General features: G+C 44.0%; 1 protein-coding gene across 2 annotated transcripts in view; it reads left to right on the forward strand.

Moving 5' to 3' along the window:
* The window catches only part of ZNF516 (zinc finger protein 516), a 189,373-nt gene that overhangs the window by 92,631 nt on the left and 80,088 nt on the right, over positions 1-16,654 (forward strand). For both annotated transcript variants that reach the window (XM_063923343.1, XM_063923342.1), the window contains exon 4: positions 6,581-8,502. In XM_063923343.1, the coding sequence (XP_063779413.1) occupies positions 6,729-8,502 (1,774 nt within the window). In that variant the 5' untranslated portion in view covers positions 6,581-6,728. The remainder of the gene's footprint in view (positions 1-6,580; positions 8,503-16,654) is intronic.

Consider the following 16,654-nt stretch of genomic DNA (forward strand, 5'->3'; position numbering starts at 1 on the left):
ACTAGTATGGTCCTCAGATGCTGTGAAAAGTTACATTAAAGTGTTTTGTGTTCACAATTTTTTTTTTCTTTCCATCCATAGACTCTAGATTTTACATTTTACTATTCTGGTCATATCATTCACTGAACAACTGTGCAGAGGCTAATATGATGGCAAACAGAAATGGCATGCTTATAAAACCGTGCCAGTTACAATGAACTGTAGTTCTGTTTGTTTGTTTGTCTTGCTTCAGTGTACAGAGATTCCTTTTATATGTTTCTTGGTATTAGTGTAGAGATGTATTTGGTTCATAATGAATTATTGATTGGCCTCAGCAGCAGAAGCCCTGAGGTCGCGTCATCAATGGTACTTACTCACTCCCAGTAGTGAATTGCAGCATTTTGAAACCCTGGATTATAAACCACTGATTTTTTATCTTTCATCTGGTTGTTCTGATGAGGTTTATTAGTAGCAAAATATGCCTTGACCAGTGTTCTGTAAGAAACAAATATAAAACGCAGGGTGTTGACGTTCACTGTGTTTAGTTGTACATCTGTTATACATGAATAGACTTTTGCAATATTTATATCTGCCCAGTGTCCCTTTCAACACAAATAGTAACCATGTCTCTTTCTCTGTTCCTTGTTTGGTCCTATATTGAAAAGCTTAGTGTCTATTAAGGAGACTAGTTTCCCTTTACACCATTAATACCATTGTGTGCACATTTTGGACTGATACATAATCAACAGCACTTGTCCCACATTGCACCCATTTTTATTTGACCATTTAGTTTTAAGATTAAAGAAATAAAAAAAGTTTTGAATTGCTTAATATACTTACATATTCTGGCTATGTAATGATTTTGTATGCACTTTAGAAAGGCACATGCAAGTGTATTAATGTACAATGGACACTAATTGTAATATATGGATGAGAACGGGTGATGATTGAGTAGTAAAACGGAGCAGCTGATAGCTGTGTCTAACCAATTCTTTGCCACTGCTGTTTGCCTTTACATTTCAATAGATTACACATTCACTAACTGAGTTCGGTTGAAGTTCAAAGTAGTCAATGATTAGCCAGTTTGGACACAGAAGTACTTGACTCCACTATAGCTTGGCCGACTTCTTCATCACTTCTATAACTAGTCCTGCACTGGTGCCAAATTCTGATATAAAAGTGCGTTGTGATTTTGTTGAGCTGCTTTTACAGGTGCGTCTTTGTGCAAATTGATAAGTCCTGTAAGTGTATCCCTACAAGGAGCATCAATATGGAGTTAGACACCATTTTAGTTATAGTGCCAAGTATGTCCCTAGAATCTCCTGTTGGAACATATGGCTTTAGGAAGTTTAGGGATAGTGTACACATATACGCTAAGAAATAAGATACAAATGCTGGAAAACTAACATGAGCTTTGGACAAAGTTTTTTTTTTTTAAAAACCTCCTCCATGTGTTTTTCTGTTTTATGCTTTTACAGACAGTCAGTTGTACTGGTAGCACATAATGCAGGAGAAGTAGGTTGTGCTGCACTCTATAGTGTACCTCCTATCAATCCCAAGCAAAAGAATGAAATGCTAATCACCAGACAGACTGGATAATAAATAAATGTGCTTTTGGATACATATGATAAACTAATTGCCTAGATACGCAAATGATTCCTTCTAGTTGTAGTGCTGGTATTTGTACTCGTTTAATGAATGTGTTCCTGTTGAAGGTTGTCTCTTATGTTGGCTAATGTCTGGTCTGTACCTCATGCCCAGGCAGTATTTATTCTCTGCCTGTGAATGTGGGGCTGAAACATTAGTATGGCTTGGATATGAAATCCCAGTGGACGGGATGCTGGCTGTCAATATCGCTTCAGCGACATCCCACCCGCCAGAATACCGGCAGCTCGGGCATGGTTCTGTTCTCACTCTATGGGTGTCGTGGACACCCACGAGTGGGAATAGCACTGGCGAGGCTGTCAGCATTCTTGGCAGTTGGAAATTCCAGCGTTGGGTTATTAACTACACGTGTGTGTATATAAAATATATATGTATGTGTGTGTCTATAGATTGTAAGCTTGCGAGCAGGGCCTTCCTACCTCTGTCTGTTTTTACCCAGTTTTGTTCTATTACTGTTGTTCTAATTGTAAAGCGCAACGGAATATGCTGCGCTATATAAGAAACTGTTAATAAATAAGTATGTATGTATGTATGTATGTATGTATGTATGTATGTGTGTGTGTATATATAATATACAGACGAAGAAATTAGGTGGCACTCACAGACTTGTAGCTTAAAGTGAAAACACTCTTCACTCCGTGAAGATATTTATTGTGGAACCAGTAACGTTTTCACTTTAAGCTACAAGTCTGTGAGTGCCACCTAATTTCTTCGTCTGCATATTGGTGGGCCTGCTGGTCCACAAGGAAGGGCACCACAGCCAGCTGCTTAGGAGGAGTGACGGGGCAAGTTTGGGAGAGATATATATATATATATATATATATATATATATATATATATATATATATATTGTTTTGTATTCAAACGCAGCTGCCATACATTCCTTCAAATGTTTAACATATATAGAATCTGCTGAAGTTTGATACTTTGTACACTTTAATTCTGTACTAATTGGTTTGTAAATTTTAGCAAAAACTTCTGTGTTCACAAATTGTCAAATCAGGTAATCGCAAAAATAATTTATATATATTTTGGTCAAGAATTTGTTGGCCTGTACCTATAATCAGACATAGTTGTTTATGGACTAACGGTGCCCATACACTTGTGCAATAGGACATACAATCCTTCGACTTCGACAGCATCTGTGAGAGAAATTGAAGGATTGTATGCACAGTTAAGGTACCATGCGACGCAATGCGCGGGCATGCCGCTCGAATTATTATTATCCTTTATTTATATGGCGCCACAAGGGTTCCGCTGCGCCCAATTACAGAGTACATAAACAAATAATCAAACAGGAAAACAGCAGCTTACAGTTGATGACGGTATAGGACAAGTACAGGGGAAATAAACATAGTTACATCAGCAGATGACACTGGAATAAGTATCAGGTGGCAGAAGACTGCTGGATTTGATGCAGTTGAAGATTATTAAAATAAGAAAGGATAAGCACATGAGGGAAGAGGGCCCTGCTCGTGAGAGCTTACATTCTAAAGGGGAGGGGTAGACATGATAGTATGCGTCTCATGATAGTATGTGCTGCCCTTAATATTTATTGCATCGCAGTGCGATCGCATGTGTCTTTTAAAACACATGCAATATATCGCACTGTGGTGTGCGATGGGCACCCGCTCCTACTCGACAGTGACTGGCCCATCACGTGATTACCATGTGATCTATCTCATGATCCCACGGTAATTACTCTGGCAGTTCAGGTGCGATGAAATCGCACCTGAACTGCCAGTGCGATGCCCCGTGATGTTGCGGGGCATCGCACAAGTGTATGGGCACCATAAGCCTTGGAGAGCGAGAAAGTGGACGGAGAGAGTACCAACCAGCCAGCCAGATGTGCTCTAAGAGAGGAGGGGGCCCATGTGCAGTCTCCAGTTGGGCTCCATCCTCTCCAGCGGCGCAGTAGACTGGCATTGTGCTAGAGTCTACTGCGTATGTGCAGGTCTCCGGGAACATGGCGCCTGTGCCACGTTCCCGGGAACATATCTATTGCGCGTGCACGAATCACTGTAAAATAGCCGCGGTGACCATTTCCTGAGTGATTTTTACTGGTGTGCAGCTAATGCCGGTCCGACGGACAGGTGAGAGTAATTAAATGGGTGCATAGTGTGTGAGCCCCCCTGCCCTCCCAGCCATGCACCCACTATAGATACGCCAGTGCAATCAGCTCCTTTCTAATTGTCATTTTTTATACCCAGCCTGTAACATGGCAGTTAGGAGCCGGGTACTTTCTTTCCACCAACTCTCTCTCTCTCCAAGGCTTAGTACATTGCAGTGATGTGAAGCAGGGCCTGAAACACCAGAGTTTTGGCTATATAAAATATATGAGAAATACAAAGAATATATATTATAAATATCTTCTTTGTGTTATTCTAATAATTTTTAATCTGTACTCTGGAGTGAAAGTCTATGGCGGGCCTACCTTGTGTGCACATCTCTGACCAAAACTCCCCAAATTTCCAGCAGTATATACTGCTGCACCTGTGTATAATGCCCACATGAACCATGTGGCTCATATGTTGTGTGTAAATCTAGCGTTACCTCACTGCACGTCCCTGGTACATAGATCCCATAGTCAGCCTAACAGGCAGAGCACTCTTTAGCCTGACTTGCCAGTGTACGCTGAGTGGTAAGTGCAGGATCACGAATGTTTATACAGGTTGAGTATCCCATATCCAAATATTCCGAAATACTGACTTTTTTGAGTGAGAGTGAAATAGTGAAACCTTTGTTTTTTGATGGCTCAATTTACACAAACTTTGTTTAATACACAAAGTTATTAAAAATATTGTATTAAATGACCTTCAGGCTGTGTGTATAAGGTGTATATGAAATATAAATGAATTGTGTTAATGTACACACACTTTGTTTAATGCACAAAGTTATAAAAATTATTGGCTAAAATGACCTTCAGGCTGTGTGTATAAGGTGTATATGTAGCATAAATGCATTCTGTGCTTAGATTTAGGTCCCATCACCATATAATGATATCTCATTATGGGGTGGTCTTCTGTTTGCCGGCGGTCGGGCTCCCGGTGCTCAGTATACCGGCGCCGGGAGCCCGACAGCCGGCATACCGACACTTATTTTCCCTCGTGGGGGTCCACGACCCCCATAGAGGGAGAATAAAATAGTGTGGCGCGCATAGCGCGCCACCGTGCCCGTAGCGTGGCGAGCGCAGCGAGCCCGCAAGGGGCTCATTTGCGCTCGCCAAGCTGTCGGTAAGCCGGCGGTCGGGCTCCCGGCGCCGGGATGCTGGTCGCCGGGAGCCCGACCGCCGGCCAGCCGTAGTGAACCCCTCATTATGGTATGCAATTATTCCAAAACACGGAAAAATCCGATATCCAAAATACCTCTGGTCCCAAGCATTTTGGATAAGGGATACTCAACCTGTACTAAGATTTAGGTTTAGTTGGTAAACATTTGTGTTCTTTAATTACAGACAAGGCATTTGTTTTTGTGTTTATGTTCAAAGCAGTACTTGTTTATGCACCTCTATGTGATAGATTGTAAGCTCACATTGTAGCCTTGTTGGCACTTCTAACTTTTAAAATACTTTTTTTTTATTTGCATGCATGCATTTCTATGTGACGTGAACGAAAAGCAATGTTTTATTAATTTGAAATGCTACAGTGTTGTTGCGCAGCTAAATTGAATCGGGCTCCTAAATGTCGAAATATCTAGCTGATATATTATCATACAGGGTTTTGTGGAATATCTACTGTTGACAGTGCTGTATAACTTTATAAAAAGTACCCCACACATTATATTCTAAAACCCATACAAAAGGCTGAAAACTGCACTCCTCATGATGGCTCTTATTATGGGTGTAGTACTGCTGACCGGCGGTCAGGAGACCGCCGGTCAGCCTACCGACGCCGGGATCCCGGCAGCATACCGACGCAGGGATCCCGGCGGGGAGGGGCGAGTGCAGCAAGCCCCTTGCGGGCTCGGTGGCAACCTACGGTCGCCACGGTTTCTATTCCCACTCTATGGGTGTCGTGGACACCCACGAGTGGAAATAGTCCCTGTTGGTCGGCATGCCGACCATTGGGATAGTAACCCGTCGGGCTGGTGGAGGAGGTCATGTGACTGTCGGTCAGCTGACCGGCGGTTACATGAATACCACCCCTTATTATAGTACCTATGGTCTGTATCATGCTAAAATAATGACACCAGGATATGTCTGCTTTTCACATTGGTTTCCAAACAAGTGAAAGCAGAAGAGTGCAGGCCATATTAACATTTATATCTATATTTGTCACATTATGTATGTAGTGGCAGCAACAAATCCCACAGCACTTAGCAACTGCATTATATTATGCTAACTGGGCATTTATTGTATTTTAACTTTTTTTCTTTACTAGTAATCTACCAAACTGTTGCATGTAAACTGTCCAGGCTAGTAGTTCTTAAACTGTGTGCTGTGGCTCCCTGGGGTGCCTCGGGACACTCGTAGGGGTGCCTTGGATTTGGTGGTCCAGGACCAATTAAAATTATTCATGGTCAATGCGTATTAGACAAAACCAGTGCTGGTGGCTGTAAATCATACCATATGTGGACAAACAGCAGCAAATATTGTTCCTCACCACGCAGTTGAACCTAAGGATGTCCTATAAACACAGTTTTCTTAATTTCAGATTTCTTTCTAAATTTCTTAATAAGAAACCTTTGGTCTAGGGTTGCCGTGAAAAAATTCTGATTCTCCTAGGGCGCCCGTGATTCAAAAAGTTTGGGAACCACTGGTCTAGGCACTCTGAATTATATGGATTAATACAACCTGTTGTGGGCAACATGACTGACATTTAAGAGACTATTGGTTACAACTATGTTGTTGCATACTTTTTCCTTTAGCATGTATTTTGGTATATTTCATAGGATTACAAAGGCAAACTAACATTTTCTCATTTTTGTTTTCTTTTAGGTATCCATCTGTGGCGTACATTGGTATACACATTGTGAAGCACAGACTGGACATCATGATGAATAAATAGCATAGGGCTGAATGCATAACTTCCCTGTCAACAACTCCTGGATAGAGTTTGGTTTCCCTGCCTAATGTTTTCTTGGTAATGGAAAGAAGGAAACCGTTTGATATGGAACTTCGTGAATCCGCTGCTAAGTCAAGTAAAAATGACACTGAAGAAGACAAACCAACATGTTTTAGTTGTGTTATCTGTGGGAAAAGTTTCCCTTTCCAGAGCTCACTCTCTCAGCACATGCGCAAGCACACTGGGGAAAAGCCATACAAATGTCCTTACTGTGATCACAGGGCTGCACAGAAAGGAAACTTGAAGATACACCTCCGCACCCACAGAACTGGTACACTTGGTCAGGTCCACGATGTGGAAATGGGCGATTCACATGTTGGAGAAATGGGTGCTTCTGAAGGAATGGGAGTCTGTGCAAGTCCAACTAAAAGCACATCTGCTTGCAACAAAATCCTCAATGGCTCTGTACTATTGGAAGACTCTGAAACGGTGGATGACAACGCGCCTGGTGACTACCATTGTATGTTTTGCAAAAACAAGTATGACAGAAAGAAGGAGCTTGATCAACACCTTCTACAAGTGCACAAGCCATATAAATGCAGATTTTGTAGTTACATGACTTTGCGAGAGGAGACCTTGCTAAATCACATTGAGAAAGATCATATCACAACAGCAATTCCATTAAATAGAGATGCATACACAGAAAATGGCAAAAGTGAACTTAATATGGGAGAGTTCCCTTGTGAAGTCTGTGGTCAAGCTTTTAGCCAATCATGGTTCCTTAAAGCCCATATGAAAAAACATCGAGGCTCATTTGACCATGGTTGCCATATATGTGGCAGGAGATTTAAGGAGCCCTGGTTTCTAAAAAACCACATGAAATCTCATGGCCCCAAAACTGGGAACAAAAATAAACCCAAGTCCGATACTGAGCCAGTAGCCACTATTAATGATGTTGTTCAGGAAGAGACTATAATGACTGGCTTATGCCTTTATGAAGTTTGCATTAAATGTGGAAATTTATTTACAAACATGGAAAGCCTAAATGCACACAATTTGGTCCATTGCAGTATAGAAGAAAGCACTATTGAAGGCAAAACGGCACATACAAGTGACTATTCACATGATGTGGATTCAGATGTACCTGCATCAAAGCAACATTTCTTAGACTACCTAAAACTACAACCTTTAGAAGCTGTACCTAAAAATTCTGATGCTCAGCAAGGGAAAAGAGTTCCTGAACTTGATCCAATCAATAGCTATCAGGCTTGGCAGCTGGCCACTAAAGGCAGAGTTGCTGAACCAACAGAGTATGTCAAATACTTGGGATGGGATGAAACCATGGCAGATGCAGATGTCACTTATGATAGAGATAAAGGTGAATATATACTGGCCAATCAGGAGAAACGTAAACGAGAACCAGAAAGTAACACTATTGGCAATTCAAAGAAGCGGAGCTGCTCAAGTGGAAATCGCATAGAAAAAAGCGTTGGTAGTCAACTTGGAGAAAATGTTGCAGAGACACCTAGTGACTTGGCGTTTAGACCACCTTCACGTCAGAGCCGACGGTCTTCTCAGAACAAATCCACTGAATGCTTTGAATGTGGAAAGATTTTTAGGACATACCACCAGATGGTACTTCATTCCAGAGTTCATAGAAAGGATCGTAGAAGCCTGAGTGAAAGTGGTTCAGTTTCTCAGCATGACCGATATGGATCAAATAGTGATGGTGAGTCTGCTAGCAGACCCAGTAGTCCTGACTCCGCTTCTGCACCAGAAGACTCTTTGGCATCTGGAATTGGAGATGAAGGAGGTGATGAAGATAGCTTTGAAGAAGCAACTACACCATCGCCAGGTAAGTGAATAGATTAAAGTTGTTACATTATAAACACAAGCTACTAAATTAGCTGGTATGGGTAGTGTTCGTCTTTGTTTTCTATTATTACTACATTTCATCAAAATAACTTACACCTAAACAATGACAATCCATTGTTATACAGTATGTGCACCTCTCTAATTAAAACAATTTGTGTATGGATATGAAGATTGCTTGGCAATGACCACAGTTGAGAGATACATATCATTTTATGTTTCACATTCAGTTTGTGAAAGATCCATGCTAATGTAGGAGACAATGTAAAATGAAAGACAAAGACCAATAAAGTTAAATAATATATACTGCACAGAAGTGCGACTCTACTGTTGCCTGAGCCCTAGTAGCACTCCATTTCCTGAGTACTATGACACAGCAGGTAACGTAGATGTTAGCAGGTGAAGCGTTTAAAAGCAGTCACTGAGATTTACAGTTGTGTCCTCATACATAATTGCTGTAGTCACGCCAAACAGCCCCACTGGGCGGTGACTCTGTCTGCCCTGGGTGTCTGTTTTTTTTTAGTTTCTCTTACGTCCTAGAGGATGCTGGGGACTCCGTAAGGACCATGGGGATAGACGGGCTCCGCAGGAGACATGGGCACTAAGAAAGAACTTTAGGTATGGGTGTGCACTGGCTCCTCCCTCTATGCCCCTCCTCCAGACCTCAGTTTACTACTGTGCCCAGAGGAAACTGGGTGCGTTACAGGGAGCTCTCCTGAGTTTCCTGAAAGAAAGTATATTTGTTAGGTTTTTTATTTTCAGGGAGCCTGCTGGCAACAGACTCCTTGCATCGAGGGACTGAGGGGAGAGAAACAGACCTGCTTTAATGTTAGGCTCTGTTTCTTAGGCTACTGGACACCATTAGCTCCAGAGGGATCGGTACGCAGGTCTCACCCTCACCGTCCGTCCCAGAGCCGCGCCGCCGTCGTCCTCGCAGAGCCGGAAGATAGAAGCCGGGTGAGTATGAGAAGAAAGAAGACTTCAGAGGCGGCAGAAGACTTCAGATCTTCACTGAGGTAACACACAGCAGTAAAGCTGTGCGCCATTGCTCCCACACAGCACACACAAACGGCAGTCACTGTAAGGGCGCAGGGGGGGCGCCCTGGGCAGCAATAAAACCTCTTTTTCTGGCAAATGTGTATATATACAGCTGGGCACTGTATATATAAAGAGCCCCAGCCAGGTTTTTCGATATTTGAGCGGGACAGAAGCCCGCCACCGAGGGGGCGGGGCTTCTTCCTCAGCACTCACCAGCGCCATTTTCTCCACAGCTTAGCGCTGAGTGCAAGCTCCCCGGACTCTCCCCTGCTTATCCACGGTGAAAGAGGGTTTTAAAGAAGGGGGGGGCACATAATTGTCGCAATATACAGATTACAGCGCTATCTGGGTAAACATATTGTGTGTTTTTTCCTGGGTCATTAGCGCTGGGTGTGTGCTGGCATACTCTCTCTCTCTGTCTCTCCGAAGGGCCTTGTGGGGGAACGGTCTTCAGATAAGAGGATTCCCTGTGTGTGTGGTGTGTCGGTACGCGTGTGTCGACATGTCTGAGGTAGAAGGCTCTCCTAGGGAGGAGGTGGAGCAAATGAATGTGGTGTCTCCGTCGACAACGCCGACACCTGACTGGATGGATATGTGGAATGTTTAAGTGCTAATGTGAATTTATTGCACAAAAGATTAGACAAAGCTGAGGCTAGGGAACAGCCAGAGAGTCAACCCATGTCTGTCCCTATGGCGCAGGGACCTTCGGGGTCTCAAAAGCGCCCACTATCCCAAATAGTAGACACTGATACCGACACGGATTCTGACCAGTGTCGACTACGATGATGCAAAGTTACAGCTAAAACTGGCTAAATGTATTCGATATGATTATTGCAATAAAAGATGTTTTGAATATCACAGAGGAACCCCCTGTCCCTGACACGAGGGTGCACATGTATAAGGGAAAGAACCCCGAGGTAACCTTTCCCCCTTCTCATGAGCTGAACGAGTTGTGTGAAAAAGCGTGGGAATCTCCAGACAAAAAACTGCAGATTCCCAAAAGGATTCTTATGGTGTATCCTTTACCGGCAAAGGACAGGATACGGTGGGAATCCTCCCCTACGGTGGACAAAGCGTTGACGCGCTTATCCAAAAAGGTAGCGCTGCCATCCCAAGATACGGCTACCCTAAGAGATCTTGCTGATCGCAAGCAGGAGGTTACTTTGAAGTCCATTTACACACATTCTGGTACTTTACTCAGACCGGCTATTGCGTTGGCTTGGGTTTGTAGCGCTGTAGCAGTGTGGACAGATACCTTATCAGCGGAGATTGAGACCCTGGATAAGGATACCATCTTATTGACCCTAGGACATATAAAAGATGCTCAAAGAGACATTGGTTTACTGGGTTCTAGAGTCAACGCTATGTCGATTTCTGCTAGACGAGTCCTATGGACCCGGCAATGGACCGGTGATGCCGACTCAAAAAGGCATATGGAGGTTTTACCTTACAAGGGTGAGGAATTGTTTGGAGAAGGTCTCTCGGACCTGGTCTCCACAGCTACAGCTGGTAAATCCAATTTTTTGCCTTATATTCCCTCACAGCCTAAGAAAACGCCACATTATCAAATGCAGTCCTTTCGGTCACAGAGAAACAAGAAAGTACGAGGTGCGTCCTTTCTTAACAGAGTTAAGGGCAGAGGGAAAAAGCTGCACAACACAGCTCTGCACAACACAGCTAGTTCCCAGGAACAGAAGTCCTCCCCGGCCTCTACAAAATCCACTGCATGACGCTGGGGCTCCGCTAAGGGAGTCCGCCCCAGTGGGGGCACGTCTTCGACTTTTCAGCCACATCTGGGTTCACTCACAGGTGGATCCCTGGGCAATAGAAATTGTTTCTCAGGGTTACAAGCAGGAATTCGAAGAGGTGCCTCCTCGCCGGTTTTTCAAATCGGCCCTGCCGGATTCTTCCCCAGAAAGGGAGTTAGTGTTAAATGCAATTCACAAATTGTATCTTCAACAGGTGGTGGTCAAGGTTCCCCTACTTCAACAAGGGAGGGGATATTACTCAACCCTGTTTGTAGTCTCGAAACCGGACGGTTCGGTCAGACCCATTTTAAATTTAAAATCCCTTAACCTATACTTGAAAAGGTTCAAGTACAAGATGGAATCGCTCAGAGCGGTCATCGCCAGCCTGGAAGGGGGGGATTTTATGGTATCCCTGGAAATAAAGGATGCATACCTTCATGTTCCCATATATCCACCTCATCAGGCATACCTGAGATTTGCGGTACAGGATTGTCATTACCAATTTCAAACGTTGCCGTTTGGGCTTTCCACGGCCCTGAGGATTTTCACCAAGGTAATGGCGGAAATGATGGTGCTCCTGCGCAAGCAGGGTGTCACAATTATCCCGTACTTGGACGATCTCCTCATAAAAGCGAGATCAAGAGAGCAGTTGCTGAGCAGCGTGTCACTTTCACTGAAAGTGTTACAGCAACACGGCTGGATTCTCAATATCCCGAAGTCGCAGTTGGTTCCTACGACTCGTCTGACCTTCTTGGGCATGATTCTGGATACAGACCAGAAAAGGGTTTATCTTCTGATAGAAAAGGCTCAGGAACTCATGACCCTGGTCAGGAACCTATTGAAGCCAAAACAGGTGTCAGTGCTTCACTGCACTCGAGTCCTGGGAAAGATGGTGGCATCGTACGAGGCCATTCCCTTCGGCAGGTTCCATGCGAGGACCTTTCAATGGGACCTACTGGACAAGTGGTCCGGGTCCCATCTACAGATTCATCAGTTGATCGCCCTGTCCCCCATGGCCAGGGTATCTCTCCTGTGGTGGCTACAGAGTGCTCACCTTCTAGAGGGCCGCAGGTTCGGCATTCAGGACTGGGTTCTGGTGACCACGGACGCGAGCCTCCGAGGTTGGGGAGCAGTCACACAGGGAAGAAACTTCCAAGGACTTTGGACAAGTCAAGAGACTTGTCTTCACATCAACGTCCTGGAGCTGAGGGCCATATACAACGCCCTTCGTCAAGCGGAGACCTTACTTCGCGACCTACCAGTTCTGATTCAGTCAGACAACATCACCACAGTGGCTCATGTAAACCGCCAAGGCGGCACAAGGAGCAGAGTGGCAATGGCGGAAGCCACCAGGATTCTTCGCTGGGCGGAAAATCATGTAAGCGCACCTTCAGCAGTGTTCATTCCGGGAGTGGACAACTGGGAAGCAGAATTCCTCAGCAGGCACGACCTGCATCCAGGAGAGTGGGGACTTCATGAGGAAGTCTTCGCACAGATTGCAAGTCAGTGGGGACTGCCCCAGATAGACATGATGGCGTCCCGCCTCAACAAAAAGCTACAGAGGTATTGCGCCAGGTCAAGAGACCCTCAGGCGGTAGCTGTGGACGCCCTAGTGACACTGTGGGTGTTCCAGTCGGTTTATGTGTTTCCTCCTCTTCCTCTCATCCCAAAGGTGTTGAGAATAATAAGAAAAAGAGGAGTACAGACAATTCTCATTGTTCCAGATTGGCCGCGAAGGGCCTGGTATCCGGATCTGCAGGAGATGCTCACAGAAGATCCGTGGCCTCTTCCTCTAAGGCAGGGTCTGTTCCAAGACTTACCGCGGCTGTGTTTGACGGCATGGCGGTTGAACGCCGGATCCTAGCGGAAAAGGGCATTCCGGATGAGGTCATTCCTACTCTGATAAAGGCTAGAAAGGACGTGACAGCTAAACATTATCACTGTATATGGCGAAAGTATGTTTCTAGGTGTGAGGCCAGGAATGCTCCTACGGAAGAATTCCATCTGGGCCGTTTCCTTCACTTCCTACAAACTGGAGTGAATTTGGGCCTAAAATTAGGCTCCATTAAGGTTCAGATTTCGGCCTTATCCATTTTCTTTCAGAAAGAATTAGCTTCTCTCCCAGAAGTACAGACTTTTGTGAAGGGAGTGCTGCATATTCAGCCTCCTTTTGTACCTCCGGTGGCGCCTTGGGACCTTAATGTGGTGTTGAGTTTCCTTAAGTCGCACTGGTTTGAACCACTTAAAACGGTGGAGTTAAAATATCTCACTTGGATGGTGGTCATGTTGTTAGCCTTGGCTTCGGCTAGGCGAGTGTCGGAATTGGCGGCTTTGTCTCATAAAAGCCCCTATCTGGTTTTCCATATGGATAGAGCGGAATTGCGGACCCGTCCTCCATTTTTGCCTAAGGTGGTGTCATCTTTTCATAAGAACCAACCTATTGTGGTGCCTCTGGCTACGCGAGATTTGGAGGATTCAGAGTCCCTTCATGTGGTCAGGGCTTTGAAAATTTACGTGGCCAGAACGGCTAGAGTCAGAAAAACAGAAGCACTGTTTGTCCTGTATGCAGCCAACAAGGTTGGCGCACCTGCTTCAAAGCAGACTATTGCTCGCTGGATCTGTAACACGATTCGGCAGGCTCATTCTACGGCTGGATTTGCGTTACCAAATTTGGTCAAGGCCCATTCCACTAGGAAGGTGGGCTCTTCTTGGGCGGCTGCCCGAGGGGTCTCTGCACTACAGCTGTGCTGAGCTGCTACTTGGTCGGGTTCAAACACCTTTGCAAAATTCTATAAGTTTGATACCCTGGCTGAGGAGGACCTCCTGTTTGCTCAATCGGTGCTGCAGAGTCATCCGCACTCTCCCGCCCGTTTGGGAGCTTTGGTATAATCCCCATGGTCCTTACGGAGTCCTCAGCATCCTCTAGGACGTAAGAGAAAATAAGATTTTAAACCTACTGGTAAATCTTTTTCTCGTAGTCCGTAGAGGATGCTGGGCACCTGTCCCAAGTGCGGACTACTTCTGCAAGACTTGTATATAGTTTTGCTTACTAAAGGGTTATGTTATAGTTTCATCGGTCTCGGACTGATGCTATGTTGTTTTCATACTGTTAACTGGTTAGTATATCACTAGTTATACTGTGTGAATGGTGTGGGCTGGTATTGAATCTTGCCCTTGGATTAACAAAAATCCTTTCCTCGTACTGTCCGTCTCCTCTGGGCACAGTTTCTCTAACTGAGGTCTGGAGGAGGGGCATAGAGGGAGGAGCCAGTGCACACCCATACCTAAAGTTCTTTCTTAAAGTGCCCATGTCTCCTGCGGAGCCCGTCATATCCCCATGGTCCTTACGGAGTCCCCAGCATCCTCTACGGACTACGAGAAAAAGATTTACCGGTAGGTTTAAAATCTTTTTTTTCTGCCGATAATGCTTTTTAGTCACAACACAGTGTGGCTAGGACACACGAGAGGAGATTGTGCTGATTAGTTTGATATATGACACTTGTATATCTCTGTGCGACTGAGTCTCTGAATCTGTATATAAAGTTTTACAATGTAGCCGGCATAGCATTTTTCCAACAAAAGTTCCATTATGCTTCGTATACAGTCTCTGTCACACACCATACAAGTGTCCTATATCAAATTAATCAGCACAGTCTCCTGGTGCGCCCTAGTCACATTGCATTGCGAGTAAGGGTGTGTACACATGGTGAGATTCAAGCTATGCCCGATTCTCACTATGCAACAGGGGCCAGGTCGGCACATAGTCAGTATCGCAAGCACATAATGAGTGTGCTTGCGATACTGACTATGTGCGATTTTGGCTTAGTGTTAATTTTGACTCTCTTCTATAGAGATAGTCAAAATTGACTTGCCTGCACAGTCTATCTATTCTTGCAATGCCGACCCCGCGGGACCCCGCATCGGCATCGAATCGGGATCGCAAGGTGACTGTCACCTTGCGATCTGCACTAACTTTTCTATATAGTCAGAATCGGAAGAAAAAATCTCACCGTGTGTACACACCCTTAGTCACATTTTGGGCAAAAATAGACGCGCAGCATCTGCAGAGTTGCACAGGACCTGTTTGCACACTCACGCCAGGCATCTCACGCTGCATGGCGTATTGAGGCTAGATGTATGAGGACACATCTCTAGGTGTTTGAATTAATACTTGTCCGCAGCTCACATTGTAGATACGTTGCAAACATGTCTTAATATTTGATACTAATATATTCATATCCAAAATGTAAAAAATAAATATACTCAAAATTAATAAACACAAAACGCCAATTATTTAAGTTGAATCTGTGAAACTACAGGTATGAGAGCTGGCTCTCGGGTGCATACATTGTAGTCTGACACTTTAAATCATTTAATCTGGTAATCTAGAATGTGAATTTGTTGCACCTTTTTTGTGGGGGTGTAAAACAAAATATGTTCCTTTATAGTACACAAGTAGAGGTTTACTATGAAAGGGTCAAGATTTCAGGATAAGAGTAATCTAGCTCGCCTTACAAATGTTGAACTGTGCCAGATGTTCTTTATACAAATGTAAATGTTATGCCTGCAAAAACAAGATCTTTGAGCCTGAAACTAAGCACAGCTGTTTTCCTTCCCATTTCAGTACATTTTGACCATGAACTATGAAGGATATATAAAATGATGAAGCAAGTTAGAGAGGAAAGGCAATAGAAATTAGGTAGCTAAGAACATATTGTGTGTGTGTGTATGTATGTATGTATATGTATGTGTGTGTGTGTATGTATATATATATATATATATATATATACATACACATATTTTACATTAATCTGAAACGAGTGCTTAGAATATGTCATTTGGTTGAGAACAGTGGCAAACAAATATTTCACATTCATTCATAGACGTTACCATGCGCATGGTTTTTTTAACCATAAATTATCTTTTTTAAAATGCAGAGGTGATTATTTTCAAATTGCGGGCCCTGGAGAGACAGGGCGTGGTCAAATTTTGGAAGGCATGGCCATGTCCCCTTAGAAAAAGGAAATAAAAAATACCCTGCGGAGGGGTACATTTATACTCCTCCACAGCTTTCCAGGCCCTCACTGTGCCCTGGTGGGTCCCTTAGAAAATGCTGGGTAATTAGATCCCATTTCCCCCTCTTAGTGCCCTTTACTCTGTGTCAAACAATGTAATGTCAAGAAGTAGTTTGTACAGTTTATAATATAAGAAACCAGAATTCCTTTGGTTAGGGAAAATAAGTGAACTGAAGTTTTTCTGACTTATTCTCACAAGATGCAAAAACTATGCTGATCGTTTAAATTCTTACTTGTGTTACTAATAACAAATACCCCTTTACACAGCTATTGT

The sequence above is a fragment of the Pseudophryne corroboree genome, chromosome 5 (genome assembly GCF_028390025.1).
Source record: "Pseudophryne corroboree isolate aPseCor3 chromosome 5, aPseCor3.hap2, whole genome shotgun sequence".
Taxonomy (NCBI): Eukaryota; Metazoa; Chordata; class Amphibia; order Anura; family Myobatrachidae; genus Pseudophryne; species Pseudophryne corroboree.